Genomic DNA, 19,865 nt, shown 5'->3' with positions numbered 1-19,865 from the left:
TAATTGCTGCTTTCCGCTTAGTAAAATGTAAATGATGAAAAAATTTACCATACTTGTCTTATAGGTATTATACAGTTATTGAAGCAGCTGGTCGCTGTAAACAGCTACTTTATAATAAGAAGTGCGCCGAACACGGCCTTTACATTCATAGAAGTTGTAATATTAATTATAATTAATTTCAGCTTCATACTTTTTAATGAACCTTTTCCGGTTTCTTTATTATTCGGTTAGTAGAGATTATGTCAGTTGATCTTTGAATGCTACTTTATGTTCTATTGTCTGAGGGATAGTCCACAAATGATACTATGCTTTTAGGGGTAGAGGGGTTCGTGAAATTCTGACAGTGTGACAAGGGGGAGGGATGGTTCTATTTCAAAAGCCAAAATACTACTGTTTTCAGTTGCTCGTGTATGTTAATATTTGATTTTTTTTACGTACGTTACATTTTTGTTATAAACCTTAGTCTTAATTCATACAAAATAACTACTTATGTAATCATTATCAGAATCCGACAAATCTTGCAAATCAGGCCTCCCCGGTGATTAAAAAATGTCTTGAAGACTAAAAAATACCTTGGCGACTAGTTCGAGATTTTTTCAGAAGCCATGTTACACTGAATTTTCTTATGAACCCTGAGAAATAAATTGTTTGGCGCCTAAATTTTTTCATTTGAAGATTTTACAACGTTTTGTCAGTCTCTGATCATTATTATGCACACAAATGCGTTTGTGTCAATAAAACACGTAGCTAAAGTTTAAAAATAAAATTTAAGACTTAGTTATAACACGTAGTGCTCTGTTTCGGAACTGCAAGTGTATGTTTAAAAGTATAGCATGATATGTGACAGGGGGAGGAAAGAGGAAAAGCAAAGTATATCACTTTGTGACAAAGAATCGGGATGCGGTCAAATATATTGGAAAAAGTGGGACATTATTTATTTACAACCTCTGAGCTAATAAATAAAATATTATTTCATCGTTTAATTTCTCTCATTTCGGTTGCGGTGAATAACTTTTGCCCGCGGAAAAATTTGTTAAGAGTCTGAAAGTAAACAACAATTTAAATAACAATCAAATTCATAAATAGTTTTCAAATTCTGTTTTGGTGGGCAATGTGTCTGCTGAAGCACTAAATAGAAGTTTCGACCGATTGACCCGCGTAGAAGTTTCTGGAAAGTGGGGTAACCACCAGGTTTTTTCTTCCGAGACTTGCACGTCACCAAATTCATGTTGTTAGATTGAGAAAGTCAAATTAATTCATCGGAACTTGGGGGAAAAGACTTTGTTTATGACATACTTAAAAGAACTGCTGAAAGGTCACCTCTTGACCAAGGGGCTGTAATGAATATTTTTCGAAATTGTTGGCAAATTGGAATTTCAATGTTAGATGGTAATCATCTCTGCGCTTTCTGTATCTTCGCGATTTGGTGTTGAAATTGCCTTTCATGATTTCATATGCCTTGTGATTTTTTGATAAAATATTAATTATAACGAATGTTCTGACTTGGAAAGAATTTTTTTCTATCGAATTTGAAAATAGCGATATGTTAATATAGTATTGAGAATATAGGGTATAAGCCTAATTTCAATCAGAGTTCCACGTATGAAATAAATATAAAAATCTGTTTTTAAGGATATTTTTACTAATTATGAAATTGGATTATTACGGAAATTAATAACTGATGAGGCTAATTGCTCCTTGATCTAACAAGAGATTTTGTGCTTCACAATTATGTATTCAAAATAAATTCTTATCTTGTTTGAAAATTGACGAACATCGAAAATTGTCTGTTATTGTGAACTATTTAATAATAAGCATGAAAAGTGGACGGATAAGTTTTCATGATTTTTATCAAGTCGGCAATTTACCGACAGTTCCTCACTTTTCCTCTCCATTTCGTACTGTGTATTATCACTCATTGCTACAGCAACAAAATGCACTTATTTCAAATACGTAGCTATGTTTATCAAACTAACAGAGAGTATTTATTTGTTCTATACGGCATCATCGAGCAATAAAAAAATTCACGATTTTTTGCCACTATCGCAATGGGTATGAATTTTCCAACAGATTACTTAGTTTTGCTCCTAGTTGTGACTAAATTCCCCCCCCCCCTCCCCGAAATATTTGATTTACTATTGTAAAATTATGCAAATTTCAAGTAAGTTGGTTTCAAACCACCTTTAAAAATAAATGTTTGATTTCTGAATTAAAAGTTGCATAAGGAACCGAAATTGACCTTTTTTGACTTAACAATAAATTTGTAAACAATGACATCTACCCTGTAAAAACGTGCGTTCCCCCAAATCTGTTTTTCCCCTCTCAATTATGGTAATGATACCAAAGATAATAGAATACTAGTCAAGATTGGACGCTATATGGTCTTTGATGATAGTACCTTAGTTGAAATCTTGCATGAATCTCTGCGAAGAGGTTTTTTCCTTCTTTTTTTGTTATAGAATAATTTTAACCGAGTAATAAAAATTGAACCTACACAGGAACAGAAAAATCTTCTTTGAGGATATTTTTTCTTCCAGTCAGTATTGAAACTTGAACTGGAGTTTTGTCTGAAATTTTATAGTTTCAACTAAAGATTTATGGCAGTTTTGTGTTATTGCAACGGATCTTTCAAAAAGAAAAAAAAATCATTGCAGGCAAAATGAACTTTTCAGAATGGGGTCGTTTCCAAAATATTAAAAGTATTTTTTTCTGAAAAAGCACGTTTAAAAACATAGGATCTGACCATTTTTTAAATAATTTGTTTAAGTTTGATATTTAAGAAAAAGTACTTGAATCGGCGTGCGTTCATTGTTTATGCTTCTGTCCGATGACATCACAAATGATGAAATGCCATTCTGTGTTGCCATTCAGAGAGCAACATATTTAATTCGCATCTTTACTGACGTGAATTGGTAACGATATGGTTGATAGCAAGTGTAGAGCGCAATTTTAATTCGCTTCTTGATTATCATAACGTGGAAACGCGGAAGAAAGATGCGTCAAAGAGCATCATTTGTGACGTCATCAGGACTACGCCTTGTTTGAAAAATCGGACATTTAAAAAAATTAATTAAAAAATAACTGTTAGGAAAATGAAAGTATTTTCTGGGTCCATGCTTTTTTTTTTTTGCTTATTCTATCAATTTCAGTGATAAAAAGTACCGTAAACTGGGGCTACTTGAGCCACCAGGGGCTACTTGAACCCATGAGAAAAAAGTGTTTAAATTCCATCCTGGTCCTATAAAACTCAATGTATAGACTTAAAAAACCTTCTCCATGGCAGGTAGCAGTACTAGGCAGAGGCTGGAGCATGAAACAAAGTTTCTGCTATTCCCGCCTTTTTCTGATTGAGGATATGATTGCAAGTTGTCTAAACAGTTCTTTTTAGTGTCCGCAAACTTTCACATGTAAGTTCATGGAAACATCCGATATCATCAAGGTAAAGATAGTTTTATGTTTTCATTCTATTTCTTAATAAGATAGCAGTGTTTTAAGGTTATAGCTATATAACTAACACAGTAACTAATATAAGTTAGTAAAAGTGCATTGGTTGCCTTAAAATGGGGCTACTTGAACCCAGCGTTTAAGCAGCCCCAGACCACATTTCATCACTAAATTATGTTAAGTAAGGTTTGTAATCTTTCAAAATAAAGAGGTTAGTTACTATTTATACCCGTTTTTTGCAGATCTGGGGATAAAAAGGGTCCGAAAGTAAAAGAGAACCTCTTGAAGTAGAAAATAATGCGGATTATTAAGAGGAAAAAAATACAATTTTGTCCAGATTCAACTAATTCCGGAGAAATGTCTTAGAGAGTGGCATCAGCCCATTTTGACTAAAGTATATCAACTAGAAAAAGGAAATCAAAAGATCGTTCACAAAACAAGCCTGGGCATCCTGTAGTATTTAGTAGCTAGGAAGAACAGATATTAAATAACATTAGAGAAAATAAATCCACCCAAGCCATTAAAGAGAGGAGTTTTCATTCTTTCTAATGTTTAAATAATGAGCATTTCAATTGGTTTTAGCTGTAGTTAGATTATATTTCTATTTGAGAAATTATCTTTGCCTAAAAATATGTTATTATGAATGTACGTTGATTTTACATCGATTTATGTAAATAATTTGCAATTTATATAAATAGTTTGCTCACTAGAATGTATGTTATGAGTTTTCTTTCAAAATATTTGGTCCTTCTTAATACCACCACCTATTTTACAGCTTTTTCGCTGAGTGGGACCAAGTAGCCCCAGCCCGGGGCTACTTGAACCCAATTTTTAAAAATAGAAAAAATATATCAAAAATTACAATTGTTGTTTAAAAAAAGCTTAAGGTGGTAGCAAAACGTCTGAGAAGTGGTAAAGACATGGTCATCAGTGCACATTATGGGTTTAACCAAAAATTCAGTCTAAAACTCGCAAAAATGTGAAATTTCGGGTCCAAGTAGCCCCAGTTTACGGTACTACTTTTGACTGAAGGAAACAACCCCATTGAAGTGCTTATTAGCATAAAACGTCCTCCTCCCAATACTGTTCTTCACTATACCACATTTGTATACTTAACATCTCTTACTGGTTTAAAGATTTTTCTCAAAACTTCACTATCTCATGATGAGTCATGCATCATTGTGTATATCGGCACTTAATATTATTAAAAGAAAAAAGGAAGAGCATGATGGAACTTCAACAAAACATTCTAGAGAATATGAAAATATCTATGAATCAGACTATTTGTGAAAACACAGTAATAAGCAGTGTTGGGCAAATTTTAATTGCATGGGCAGTTAAAGATTAACAATTGATTAATAGGTGAACGTAACCACAACAACTGGATTGATCAGTTGTAATTTTGAAAAATTACAATTAACAATTTCTTAATTGTTAATTGTAGTAGTAACAGTTAACAATTAATTAATTGTTAATTGTTTACTACAATTCACCATTGTCAATTGTTTTGGTAATTTTAATTAAAATTAACTCTTAAAAAAAATTACTGTTTTTTTAAAGTATACTGCACTGGCGTATGTTGTTGGCATATGTGAACTGTATACATTAAATACCTAAAATAAAATAATTACTGTACAATAGATTCGGCTTTATTACGAGTAATAAATTATTTACTGCAGCATATGACTTTTCTTAAAAAGTTCTTATGGCTCCAGCAAAAATTCCTTAGAAAAGGTATATTTCAATTAAAAATTCAGAAATTTTTTTTCTGTACTAATAAAAGCCCAAAGAACATCTGAGAGAAATAACAGAAATGTATCTTAATTGCACGATTAATTTTTTTTTTTTTTAAAGCAGAGCGGTCTCTGAGACCTCACGTCTCCTCTTATGTCTTTCTTTCTCACCTCCCCTGTTACGCGTTAAACTAAAACAATGATTTACACAAACTTAAAACACTTAATTAAAACACACATTACGAGCTTGCTAAGACGAGACTAGTTCGCGCGGCAAGCATTCAGCACTGAACGAAAATACGAAATCGAATAGTAATACTTTGGACTCGGTACCCTGCGCTGTACCTATTGATACTAACATGAAGTTAATTGTTAGTTTTAATTATTTCATAAAACAATCAAAAAAATTAGCTGCAATTATTTTAGTTGTGAAAAAGATTAACGCACAATAATCCAACTAAAATAATTGCAAAGTGCAATTAATAATTTAATTGCGATTAATTTAATTGCAATTACTTTTCAAATCAATTAACGAGATAATTGAAAAAATAATTAATGCCCAACACCGGTAATAAGGGAGAGTTGCTTAAAATACGGATGGCGACTCAAAGTTTCTCTTTGATTTGTGTTGCTATCATTTTATTAGTACACAACATTAATGACCTCCTAAACTCCTATTCAGAATCGAGTAGCTGTTGACATTTTTGACGGTTTGCTTCTTTATACAACGTTCTTCAATTTCGTTACCCAATACACGTCTTTTAAAGTATTGCACATTATTCAGTCATCTAAGAACTCTGTACATCAGAGCCAGACTGACGTAAGTCCAAAAATTGAGATTTTCTGTTTTTTAGTGCATTGCATGTAGAATCTTATTCCGCATCGAGCCATATAAACGTAATCCTAAAAGAAACGAGCTGATGTGTGCATCACATGACTTCTTTTTACTCCACTTTAATGTCATTTCCCCATTACTGGCAATTTTAATGTGATTCAATAGTTTAGTCTCTAAATATCACCAACAGTGGCCAAATTGAAACAGATAAAAGAAAAAAATCGCCCAATTTGTCGCCAAGTTGGTGACAAAACTTGGTGACCAAAAGACTGGCGATATACCGCCAAGTGTCCGCCAAATTGTAACACCACTTGAGTTTACATCGAAATTAACAATGATCCCCCCCCCCGCCCAAAGGAGCAAAAGACGACTTTAGAAATACCCGAATGCAACCAAAAAGAGAGGCGCACAACTAGACCCCACTAGGAGTCTACGTACCAAATTTCAACTTTCTAGGACTTACCGCTCTTGAGTTATGCGACATACATACGAACATCCGCACATACGCACATATATACATACGTACATACAGACGTCACGAGAAAATTCGTTGTAATTAATCGGGAATCGTAAAAATGGATATTTCGCGTGTCTATACGTTCTTAGGCACTTATTCACGAGTGGTCGAGTCGAAAAAAAAACCTCAACATTCATTCGGGGGTGAGTAAAATGGAAATTAAGGTCGATTTTTGAGTGAAAATTTTTGGCGGATACAATACTGCCTTTTTTGTAAAAGGAAGTAAAAAAAAAAAAAAATCTTTGTAATAATTTAGCAGTGTTAAAAGAGCGCGAGTCGAATCATTAGTATGTACCAAACGACCGCTTCACCGCTCTCCTCTAAAGTCGCAATTATGTGACGTGACTTCGTCACACAATTGCGACTGGACAACAACTGTGACGTTAGCCTGGCTCTGAGTTACAGAACTTATGGTTTCTGTAAGTACAGCTTTGAATCCTCTTTAACCCAAACGGTTGTCCAAAACGGAGACTTAGCTCATTCTTCAGTTTCTACCAATTACTTTTTGACCTAACAACTTCGTGTTCTGATAGTTTAAGACTTGCTCTATAAAGAAAAAAAAAGTATTTGCTTTTTCTTTAAAATATTTCTTTAGGCTGGTCATAATATGTGAGTGTCCCCGTTTTGAACAACTCTCCACTACTTTTCCCCTCACCAATACTGAGCACTGTCTTAAAATCCAAGTGTTACTCTCTATATCTAAACACGTTTATTTTCATTTGAAAAAAGAAAAAGAGACAGAGAGAAAAAGAGAGGGAAGCAAAAATCAAGAGTATGGAACTGCGAACGAAAATTCTAGAATAATCAAAGATGGTACTAAAGGAAACCCTTTGAATTTACACATGTGAATATAGTTACGTAGTCAATAATAAGCACACTTCGCGGCTTCACCAAACTTAAACACACACTTAAGTCTTGAACTTCTGCGTTTTACTCTAACTGAGGAAGTGAAAAGCAAAGAAATATAAGCCGCTTTAAAGTTTTGAGTAATACGAGTTTCAAGTTCAGATCCTAGGAGGGTTTCACTGAGAAATGTTTCTTAATTACCCTGTACAGTAGCACCTTCCAGGGCTACTAATGCTATCTCTTGCCCCAAGAAAAAAGAGAGATTCTTCTACCAATTGTACTGGTTATCTCCAAATTTTTAATTTTGGCACTTGCATTCCTTTGTTTCTCATTAGCTCTATATACGCGACATTATTTTCAATTTAAAAAAAAAAAAGATCATAGGACCCAAATAAAAAATTCTAGTCTAACCGCACGGTACATCAAATATATTTATTATTCGTTATATTTGCATATAATTACGTAGTCAACCATAAGCATCCTTCATCAACTTTGAGCACTGTTTTGAACTGAAACTGTGTTATACTCTATATCTAAACGCGATTAGTTTCATTAAGAAAGAAAAATCAGTAACAAATTTGGCGTCAAATTGACCGGTATCTTTCAAAGATTGGAAAAGAAAGTAAGAAAAAGCGAGAGATCACGCTTCTCTCGTAACAAAACAGTAAAAAAAAGTCGACTTTGAGACCTAAGGAACGACTGGTTTGACCCAAATACTCACCTTTATATGCGTTTCTCTACTACCGTTCAAGCCATTCAATGACATAGTTTTATCGACATCTGAAGCATTGTCGTTTCGTAACGTAATAAAAAGTGGGTATCGACCGAACTATTACGAAGGGAAAACAAAAATCCATGTTTTGGTTCTCATCCTCCGTTAATAGATGCAATCTATTACGAATTAGTTGCGGTAAAGAAGCATTTTCGGTCGTCTTGTCACTGGATATGACATATGCTTCGTCGTTATGTTGTTGCAAGCCATAGAAATAGCATTCAATAATTTGTGGTGAGTGAAGTTTTTAGTATTTACTTAGTATAAACTCTTTAATTAAGGTAGAAAATGGTAATGTTTGTCCACTTTAAAATTTTATTTTTTTAAGGTTGCTTTTTAATAATAACTTGATTCGTTTCATCATCCCAAATAAATCTTATTTCTTTTGTTAAAAAAGGCTTTTCAAGTTATATTATTCGTCACTAAATTTTTAATTGAAATGTTATGCTTCTACAAGCTGACATGTAGCTTTACATCGAAAGCAAAGCACTCAAAACTGTAATTAATTTGGATTATGTTTTACTTCTAATTAAAAAAGTTCTGCCGCTGAAATTTCAATACGCCAACTACTGACAGTTAAAAGTCTAATGTTTTCATTCCTACTATAGAATAGTGCAATTATATTTAAAATTTTAAGTGGTGATTTTAATTTTAACATCATCCTCATATAAATAATAACCGATGATCGAGTAACCAGCATATTTCAACAATGAAACTCGCGCCATGGCATGGGAATTTGATAATGTGTTTTGGTAATGTTTAACATGCAGGGAAAGGCTTTATTGTGACAAGGCTGAACTCGATCCGGGAACTTGACTGCTTTACTGGTAAGACTGTGTCATTTCAGAGGAATGAAGAAACGGAAAAAAGGTCAACAATGAACGATATCTACTGGAGTTTAGGGTAAATCCACTGGAGTTAGTTACCATTTCAACTATCAAAATATCACCAAACAGGCAATGGCTTCGTTCAAATGTAGAAGCAATTTTCACCCGTCATACCTTGACTGGAAGTTTTCTAGTACAAGAATATTTGTTGCATCATTCATAGACACAAAGATTTGCTTAAGGGCTGTTTAGAAAACTAAAAACGTACTTTTTAAAAAAAAGTGTACACAAATTCATGAATCTGGAATCCAGGGGGAGTTCGTAAATTTTCCATTAGCGGAACGACAATGAGGAATGTTAGAATCCTGACTCGTGACTAATTTTATGAGAAAGGGAAAGTTATTTCCCCAGAAATGCAGCACCAGAGTGCCTTTCCGGTGCTTTCGGCACTAATTCACTACTGCTGTAAGGAGGAACATCGCAAAATTCGCAGTCAAAGAAGAGGAGTGTTTACAAAATTTCCAAAAGGCAAAAAGGCCTTTTAAGAAATCATTAGAGCGAGAGGTGAAGATCCTCATATGAAAAATTTCATAATGCATTTCAAATGCTTAATGATATGATCTTCTATAATTGCATAAAAGAATATGAAAATGGATAAATTTAATTACTGTCAGAAAACCAAAACGAATTTTTACGGCCAGCCTCCACTGATGCAAGCTTTTCTTTTCTTCTGAAAAAACTCTTATAGAATCGAAGCTTTTGTCTTCGCAGTATTGTAATCAATTAATGTAGCAGTGAATATGCAGCAGGGAATATTTAAATCAAGTTTTTATCTCTAATTAGTAAAATACAAGACATAATTATGGATGTGCAGTCAGTGTGGACGGGAATGTAATGTTATTAAAAATAAAAATGGATATGCTTAGACTATGAACTTTAAAAGTACAACAGTTTTGTATTTTGTAATAAAAAGCTATTGAATCACAAAAACGAGACTAACATAAAATCAGTTGGGTTGCCCTACCTAATTTTTTCATAAGATGGAACAAGGATTAAAAATTTTTTATAAATACTTAATGTGTACAAAATCTTTCTTTTTAATTTAGTTTTCAGCTGATTGCTTATTACGAAATGACTATCAATTAATTTATGTGTAATGAATATCTATTTCTTTCTTCATTCATAATTTTCTGTGAGAGTTTTTGAAGAACTATATTGTGTGTGTGTGTGAAAATCTCGAGAGAGGGATAGTTTCGTTTCCAAGGGTCTCTTTCAAATTCCCTTGTCATCTCAGTTTTTTGCAGGGAAATCCCAAAGTTTTCTCTCAGAGATATAATCTATATTGCTGCACGTTCTGGAAATTAAAAATCACATATTCCAGCTTCTTCTTTGCTTGAGCTCGAGCACTTTGCACCTGATAAATAGAATCAACGAACAATAAATTACTCTTCGCAATTAAAATGCCAAGATAAACGCACTGTGGAATCGAAAACTAAGACTCTAATTTACGATGTGAGTATGTCTTCATCAGAGAAAGATAGATTAAATGGCTGGAACGACCTCTCCGAAGCGGATGGAGATGCTCTTCAAAAGCATTTTGAGAAAGCTGTAATAGCTCTGGTAATGTGTTTTCTTTTCGCAGCGGGGTTGCCTTTCGATGGATGCGTTTAAGCCATCTTCACTGTGAGGTTTAAGCACACAAGTGAACTTCTTGAAAGGTCGTTAGAAGATTTAATTTTCTTCACCACCCGCTGAGTGGAAAACGAAAAACAATACTTTGCTACTGGCATTTGTAGTTGCTTGATTGTAATAAGAATCTCTGAATGAAAAATGCAAATGATGTGTTTCTGCTTTTGTTTGCCGTTTGGTTGTAAAGCATGTTGTGTTGCTTGAGAATGTAATAGGCATTTCTTTTTCAGTTCTGATTAATCTGCAGATGTCTGTTTTAGTTACGAATTGAAATAGCTAAAAGTAAATTACTGAAATTTACGTGATTAGAATGCAGTTAGGTTTCTGTCCTGACAAGACTGTATTTACCACGGGAGCTGTTATTCAAAATAAGATATGGTTGAGACTGCAAGAACAATTACCTTTTTCAAATACAGTTTTGAGAAATTACCGGGGGAGAGCCCGAGTGATCCGAGTTGTGTCTGAATAGTAGCGTGATCATATTTCCATAATGAACTCCTTCAAAGGTAGAAGTTGGAACCACCCTTGCTTTTTACCACAGAAGTTCATTTGTGCAATTTCTCGTTTAAAGCGATACAATGGCGTTGTTTCCTTCAGTCAAAAGTACTACTTGTAGTCACTAGAGTTGATAGAATGAGCAAAAAAAAAAAAAAAAGCATGGACATAGAAAATACCTTTATTTTCCCAGCAGTTATTTTTCAATTAATTTTTCAAAATGTCCGATTTTTCAAACAAGGCGTGGCCTTTATGACGTCAAAAATCATGTACTTTGGCGCATTTCACTGGTGCGCTGAATGTTTACGCTTGCTGTCTATCGCATTTCCAGGTTCTGATAATTCTGGAGTGAATTAAATATTGCGCTCTACGCTTGAAATCAAAAATATCGTCGCCACTACATATGAGTAGGGCTCGACCGATGGCATTTTTTGGCCGATGGGCCGATTGTTGGACGATTGTTCAAAGATGGCCGATGGCCGATTGTTTTCCTCCTAATGGCCGATTGCCGATGGCCGATGTTGTTGGCCGATGGCAAAAAAAAAAAATCTAACAGAAATAAATTGATAAGATTGTCAGGTTTAAAGAATCATTGATTCATTTCATTTTACTTTCTTTCGACGAATAAGGAATTGTAATCACAAAATATATATATCAGATTTCGACCTAAATTTATATTTTACGATCACCCAATTTAAACTTCACAAGTTTTTTCGGCACATCTGTACATGCATATGTACCTAAGAACATATAGATGACCGAAATTTCCATTTTGAACTCATCCTTAGTTAATTATCGCAAACTCATTTGTGATGTGATGTCTTCATCCGCGTAAACTTGCGTCACTCAAAAACGTTATGAAATAGTAAGTTGAAAACTCATACGTAAGTAGTATGATCTAAAAGTTTGAGGAAAGCTGTATAAAACCTTACCCTGAATAGTTCACATTACCGAAGCACATCTGTCTACAAAATTGTCACTTTGAACGACTATGCACTTCTGCCAACGTTCGTATAGCTTTTAGAAGCACTGGCAGCCTGTTTCGCAACTTCCTGTAAGGCTTTAACTTCATCGTGAGGAAGAAGGCGACTTTCATGCTGAGGATGCACAGTTTGGTTTGTCAATACTCTGATATGGCAAACAAATAACATAACGTTTCGTCGGACTTAGCTCCGTATGACTTTTACCTGTTCCCTGCAAAAAAGATTTGCATGGACGCCGCTTTCTTCCGTCAGGAGAAGATAAAGCTTCATCACAGAAGGTAGCGAAAAATGGCTTCCATGAGTGTTTCCAAAAGTTATATGAACGCTGGAAGAAGTATCATAGTCCCTCATGGCGACCTTTTGAAGGTGGATGTGCTTTGGTTATGTGAATTATTCTCGGTAAGGTTTTATACAGCTTGACCCACGAACTTTTGGATCGTAGTACGTGCAATCTGTATAGGGTGTAGTTATATTTTTCCTTTTTTGACTGCTGTATGATGGAAGACAAAGAACAACCAAAAAAAAAAAAGAAAAGAAAAGAATAAAATAAAGAAAGAAAGAAAAAAAAGGAAGAAAAACAAAGAGACTGTTTAATAACCAATTGATTTTTTTAAATTGAACATATAACTAAGATTTCAGTAATATTGTCAAAATGTATGGATTTAGGTACATTAAACATAGTTAAAAAACATTAAATTATGTTTTATCATTAAAATGAAAATTAAGAATAAAACTATAATACCGTCAACAAATAACGCAATTAAAGTGGAAAAATTGCACGTAGACATTTTTTAGTCATCAAATTAAACAAAAAAGGTAACAGATAAATTTCAATATTAAATCATATTAGGAATATTTTTATATTTATTTAAAATTTATGAATAGAAAAGTTTGCATTTTTCATAAAAGCTATAAGAGTGACATAAATTTTTCTGAAAAAAGAAATAGCCATGAAAAGAGCAAGGTTCTTAAAACGCAACTACAATAAACAAACTCAATATTTACACCAAGTTAATAACTGAATACATATACTACTTGATATGATGTTTGCACACGTAATATTGAATAATTTGATTGTTTAATCTTTTATGAAGCACTACGAACAAGTTCAAATTAAATTTATCAATTTAACAATAATTTTCTGAAATTTAAAAAATTGTATAATAGAAAATCCTTTAAACTTTTCTATAACATATTATTAAAAATATGATGAAAACGAAAATAACTTATTCATTGATTTTATATAAATACATAAAAATAGTTACTTATAACAGAAAAAAAAATCGATCGCTATTCATGATGCAAAAAAGATTTCGCATTACGAAATATAGGTGAAACAAATATAAGAAATACGCAAAATGACATTTCATGACCAAAATAAATAATCGTTAAATATGTAAGAAATGCTTGACACGACAAGGGTGGGTTAGGAGGGTCACCCTTTGATTTTGGGGTAACTCACAACATTAAACTTTTTGGCCTCATTTTTTTAGTACAGAACCGCTACCACCAACGCCTCGGAATAGTTTCTGAATCTACTTCAGCACTTACGAAGAAAAAATTCAAAAGTACCTTTGATTTCCGAATTATGTCACTATTCAAAACGTCTTTAATTAATTTTGTTAGATCAATTCTCTAAATTTTTTCCTAAACAAAAAAATAAAGCTTGAAAAAAAAAAAAAAAAAAAACTCTAATTTTATGAATGGTGTTACTTTTAAACAACTCAAAAGTACAACTACAGTTTAATTTCAGAAATTGAGGGGGTGGGAGGAGCGGCACGCAAGTGTTCTCAGAAATACAAAAAATAGTCGTAAAAAATAGAGTTCAAAGTAATCATAAACATTGAGCAGAAAAACTCTTTTAAAACTTGCACCCGAGTTTGTTTTGATGCGCAGGCGCGATTTAAAATATAGCAAATATTGCAATTGCACGAGAGGCCCCATAACTGTAGGGGCCCGAGTTACAAAAATGCTTATGATAAATGTTTTACATTTTCTATGATAGAGAAATAGGGCCCCAAAATGTATTTCGACGGGCCCCTAACTTGTAGCTCCGCAGAAGCGATACAAAAAAGACTGCATTACTGTGATTCATATTACAAATATCGAAAAATTAAAAATTACCGTCGGTTCAACGAGAATCTAACAAAATGAAACAAAACCGGTTTCGCCATCTCATATTTGTTTCCATAGTCTCCAATTCGGCAATATATCACCAAATGATCGTCAGTCTGAGACGCTGTATTAGTTTTGCCTTGAAATAAGTAATTAATAGCCACAAAAAATGAGTAAATAGGCTTTTTAAAACATCCGATTGAAAACAAGAAGGGAATTGCACAACTGGAACGTATGCACATCCCACACGCGAAAATTTAGCCTTCTACAGCTTACCATTTTTACTTTCTTCTATATCTAATATATGGAAGAAAGTATTGGATTCGTGCAAATTTTCGAATTTTGACCGATTCGAACGTTTTGAGGTGTGCTGAGTCCATTTCGACTATTTTTGGAAAATGTCTGTCTGTCTGTGTGTGACCAGTTTTTTGTGGCCGCTCTACAGCAAAAACTTTTGCATGAAATTGAACGAAATTTCGTACACATATGTGACCCTATGTGAACTTGTGCCCATTGGTTTTTGGCGCGAATTCCTCCAAGGGGGGTGGAGCAATGGGACGTTTTTTGAGTTATGCGTGATTGCTATTCCTCAGGATGTAACTGGTGGAATCAAACAAAATTTGGTCCACATGTTGCCCCTAACTGGAGCAGGTGCTGATTCAATTTTGGTGTCAATAGCTCAAACGGGGGTTGAGTTATGGAACCTTTTTTGTCGTGAATTGTGACTGCTGTATCTCAAGAAATAACGAACGGAATCAAACAAAAATTTTTTGACAAGTAGCCCTTAGTGGGTATAAGAGCTGATTTTATTTTGGTGTCAACAGCTAAAAAGGGGGTAGCGCAATCGCCCGTTCTTTTTTTTCATTGTGAGTGCCCTATCTCAAGAAGTAATGTTACGTTCTGTTTGAAATTTGGAATATATGTGAATCCATACGTAAACAGGCTTTGGTTCAATTTTGACTCCAATCGCTCCAAGAGGTGTTGATTTTTTTTTTTTTTTTTTTTGCGAATAAAAATAGTTTTATTAATGCAACAATAAGAAAGATAAATCGTAATAGATTGTCGTCTGCGTATTTCTCGTGATTTTAATTGTATGGAAATGATCGGAAATATTATCTCAATGAATTAAAATTTTTAACTGTTGCCATCTTATGTTTTTTAATAAATAAAATATTTGTAATTAATTCAAGTTGGGCTTTTAAAATAACTTTCAATTTTCGCTCTTTGCTTTGCTTTTGCAATAATTCAGACATTGGGATGGTCGTCAAGTTTTTGCATGTGTCATTTTGTTTTTGTTAGGAATATTGCTTCCTCGTCAAGCATGGGGAGGGATCAGAAAAAGGAAAAATATAGAAGAAAGTTTCGTGATGGCCACAACATACTAGTTGAGTTATGACTTATGAGAGATACTTACATACATCCAACCGCAAGAAACAACGCAATAATTAACTTGTTTGGTACCTGAATGCAGTATTAAAAACTCTTTCAGGGGTGATTAAAATAAAAATTCATACTGAAATTTAAGTAAACAATTTTATGTGAAAACAATAACTCACTTTACTTTGTATTAAAAAGTAAAACAACAAAGGTCCTTTTTTTTCCAAAAACATCGGCCACTTCCATCGGCTTTTCGATGTTTTTTAAGGCCGATGGGCCGATGTTTCCTGCAAGTTAGCATCGGCCGCCGATGCCGATGGCTAAATTGTTGAACCATCGGCGCCGATGCATCGGTCGAGTCCTACATATGAGTAAAGAAGTGAATCAAATATTGCGCTCTGCGCTAATAGCAACAGTGTATGGCAGTTCGTTTGTGATGTCATGCGCAGAAGCGTAAAAAATAAAATTGAGTCTGCCCACTGATTTATTTTTTTTTTTTTTAAATAGCACACTTTGTCAAATGATTTAAAAAATGGTCAAATCCTATGTTTTTAAGCATGTTCTTTCAGAAAAATATTATAAATTTCAGAAACGATTCTATTTTCCATAGCCCGTGAGCATTCATGAATGTAATGCGGAAAAGATTGCATTACAAACTACTTTAGATTGTCTAGAGCAGTGGTTCTCAACCCGGGGGCGACCGCCCCCAAATGGACGATTTGCCTCTTCAAGGGGGCGATAAACTTTTGAGGGGTGATAGGGAGCAATGAGAATTTCGAAGACAAAATTACAACAATAAAAAGATGGCGAACATCAAAATTGTAAACTTATACAAAACCTATTGTTCAGAGTTCATTCAAGGAATCAAAAGTTAAAAAACAAACAAATTAAAATTTGGGGCTTCCCCCTCACCTCTCTATGGAACTTTAAAGAATAATATCATCATTCATTGACAAGTTTTTGAATTTTCAAGTTTTCCTTTTTTTTTAAAAAAAATTTTAAGTGCCAATGTTTTTATTTTCCCCAGATTTCAATTAAAAAAAAAAAAAAAATTCACAAAAATGTACTTCTGTTTTAGAAAAGTACGGCAATAATCTTAGTTATGTATTTCCCTTCAAATACCTATCAGTTCATTTTGGAAAAGAAAAATAAACAGGAAAATGGTACTTTTATTTATTTATTTTTTTTTTTTGTTTTTTTAAAAAGTCTGAGTGATTGAGTAAAATTGTTTTGTCTCTACATAGTATAAAATGAAGTCTCCAAAAAAGCGTCTGTGTGTTTGAATGCACAAAACTCGAGAACTACCCGGTCGATTTCACTGAAATTTTTAACTTGTTTCTTTAAGTCCGGAAAAGGTTTGCAGACCGGTTCGAAAAAAATTCGATGAATAGTTCTTTTTTTATTCCAATTCAGGCTCACTTTCCACATAAATTCTCGAATATGGGGGTGAAAAATTATTTGCACTTATTAACATTACATATCGTTGGAAAGGGTGGAATTTTCCGCGTTCTGCGCAATTTGTTTCAATGCTCTAACTTAATTACTGCGGGAGTTATTTGCATTTTAGCTCGACTTTTTTAGGCTTAGCTGAAATTTAGGTATTACTTTCTTCATTAAATCTATCAATAAAAAGTGAAGGAACTGTTCCACAGTTTTCTTTTCGACACCATTGGAGAGCGGCTTTTTTTACTCCAGATCTATCTCGACCTTTGGTCGAAAAAACTAAGCTTCTATCTCCAGAAGAAAAAAGTTACAAGCTTTTTTAAACCAAATTCGAAAAATCTCATCTCCTTCAAGTTGATTTTCGCTTTTCTACGGTTACGCTTTTTGAATCCATTGTTTCTTTCAATCTTTCTCATTTTATTAATTTCTTAACATTATATCATTTTGTGTTTCCATGGTTACGCTTTTTGATCCCATATTTGTCATTTTAATTTCTTAAAAGTATTTTAATATTTGTCGTCATTGTTTGGAAAGGAAATTTTGCATGATGTTTTTTTCTTCTTTTATTTAAGCTTGAGTGTTGAATATACGTCACTTGACAGAATTTTTCTTTTCAAGGTAGAACGGGAAAAGCCGGGCAATGCAGCTAGTTTATACATAAATTTCTTCAAATGAAAATTAGCCATTTATATTTTCAATAACATCGATGTTCATTAGCGCCGACATTTGTGTGTGCGTGTTTTAACTTTTTTCAAGAAAGAAGGGGGGAGGGGTGCGATGGGCGTCAGTCAACCTTTAGAAGGGGACGATGGGTCCAAAGAGGTTTGGGACCACTGGTCTCGAAAAACTTGGACCTCATTCATATCAGCTATTTTACAACAATTTAGTAAACTGGGGAAGTTTGACTATGGAGGAGATTTGACCCATATTCATTTTTACGTATTTAAACAGTTACTTAACTGCTGAGCAGAAGGTGTCAGAATGGTATCAATTAGAATCAGTTGTTGATTTATTTTTTTGCCAATTTCAAGTAAAATCAAGGAGCAATGACATGTGTGATACATTTTTCAAGCAAAAAAGCAATTTTTTTTAACTGAACACAATAATTTATAAATATTTTTACTCTTCAGGAAATATATTCCTTGACAGTAATGAAAATTCACTATTCAAATTCATTTTAACTTCTGGTGTCAAAAATAAATAAAATATAATATAAACTGCAAATCGAAAAAAAAAAGCTATAAAAAATAATAATAAACCATGTAAAATGAAGATGTTTTTTTCCCCCCAATTTTGATTGTGGAATTTTAGAGGGTTGCTCTATTTATTTGGGGGTTGAGAGAGTGTCAGCGTCAAAGTCAAGGTACCAATTAATGTAAGATAAAACGTAGCCGCGAAATATTTTTTGCTTGTGTTCTATTTTGGGGTATGAAAATCAGCTCATATTTGTCCAAACTTGAGCTTGCCTCGAAATGTAAAAAATCTTGGCAGCAAGAAATGGCCTTTTTGCTTATTTTAGCGTTAATGCATATAAGTGCATAAAAACTAAATTTTAAAAATAACTGCTTATTACTGAGATTTTCCCTCCCCCTCCTTGTTTTTTTCAAAAAAGAAATACCACAAAAAACTATTTTGTTCTTCGTAAAGAACAAAAAATCGGGCTACCTGTGGGTTTTTCTCGGGCCACTCGATTTTTCGAGCAAATTATCGCAAAAAATTAAAATTTGTCACCAAATATATAAAATATGCAAGAATTGAAAGACCTTTCGTACTTTATTCCGATGTGAAAACTTTTATTTGTGCGATTAAAAATTTTTTAGGGCATAAGTTTTGAATTTTTAGTGCATAATTTGAAATTTTTTGTGTATATTATCATGCATATTTTTGAAATTTTTTGTGCATATTAGCATGCATATTTTGACTATCTTACCGTGCATGAAATCCTGACACTAGTCATAAAAATTACTTGCGCACTGTTTAATCTTCGATTGTCACTTCGCTTCCTCGTCGGTTTACCATGTCTCTATCAAACGAAAAAAACGGAAGAACGAGAGGGAAGGAGAGGAGGCGAGAGCGACAGTTATAAATAAATAAATAAAAAGGGATACTTCCCGATCGACCTTGATCTCCTCTTCATAATGCGCAGAATCCAGTCTCTGTGTGATAATTGCTCTTCGTTTCCTCCGAACAGGTAGCCTGCCGTGCTGTGTCTGTAGTAAGCGCGTTCGTTATTATTATTTTTTTCCCCCTTCCAACTCTTTCTTTCCTTCCTACTGGGCTTGAGGTCTTCTGCGGCCACCGTATGGAGAACGGCGAAAAAAATGAGACAGAAATTAGCGTTAACGGACATTACGTGCATTTCGCCGATGAAGATACGGTGTTGAATTTGCCAAAGTTAGACCCGAAAATTGCTAGGCGGTTGAGGTGAGTTTTCTTGTTGACTCTTTAGACGTTCCTCAGACATTTTTATTATTAATACATCAAATAATTTAAGCTTTCTTTTTTTCCTTTAAATTGTCGTCCCAAAACAGAATGGTATGCTAAGCTTTAAATGCGGTTTTTCATTTAGTTAATAATATGCTATAAGATTTACGTTAATTTTTGAGTTTAATAGACGGTTAGAATCGGGGGAGTGGTTTTATGTAGATTAACTAATTTATTTCAACGCAATAGTGCCAGAAATAATTTAAATAATGATAATTTTACAATGTGAAATCGGAAAATACCATTATTTCTGCGTTTTCTCGAAAATAACCAATATTGTATTAAAAAGATATTGGAATGCTGAA

At 33.6% G+C, this 19,865-nt stretch overlaps 1 protein-coding gene across 3 annotated transcripts in view; it reads left to right on the top strand.

The window, feature by feature from the left end:
• Positions 1–19,865, top strand: part of LOC129228277 (NAD kinase-like) — a 137,905-nt gene that overhangs the window by 39,535 nt on the left and 78,505 nt on the right. The window contains exon 1 of one of the 3 annotated variants that reach the window (XM_054862945.1): positions 19,340–19,500. The exons of the other annotated variants lie outside the window; for them this stretch is intronic. Coding sequence (XP_054718920.1) covers positions 19,379–19,500 — 122 coding nt within the window. The 5' untranslated portion in view covers positions 19,340–19,378. Of the gene's footprint in view, positions 1–19,339; positions 19,501–19,865 lie in introns of those variants that run through there. 3 annotated transcript variants of the gene reach the window in all.

The sequence above is a fragment of the Uloborus diversus genome, chromosome 8 (genome assembly GCF_026930045.1).
Source record: "Uloborus diversus isolate 005 chromosome 8, Udiv.v.3.1, whole genome shotgun sequence".
NCBI lineage: Eukaryota > Metazoa > Arthropoda > Arachnida > Araneae > Uloboridae > Uloborus > Uloborus diversus.
This window is presented reverse-complemented; position numbering and strand designations above follow the sequence as displayed.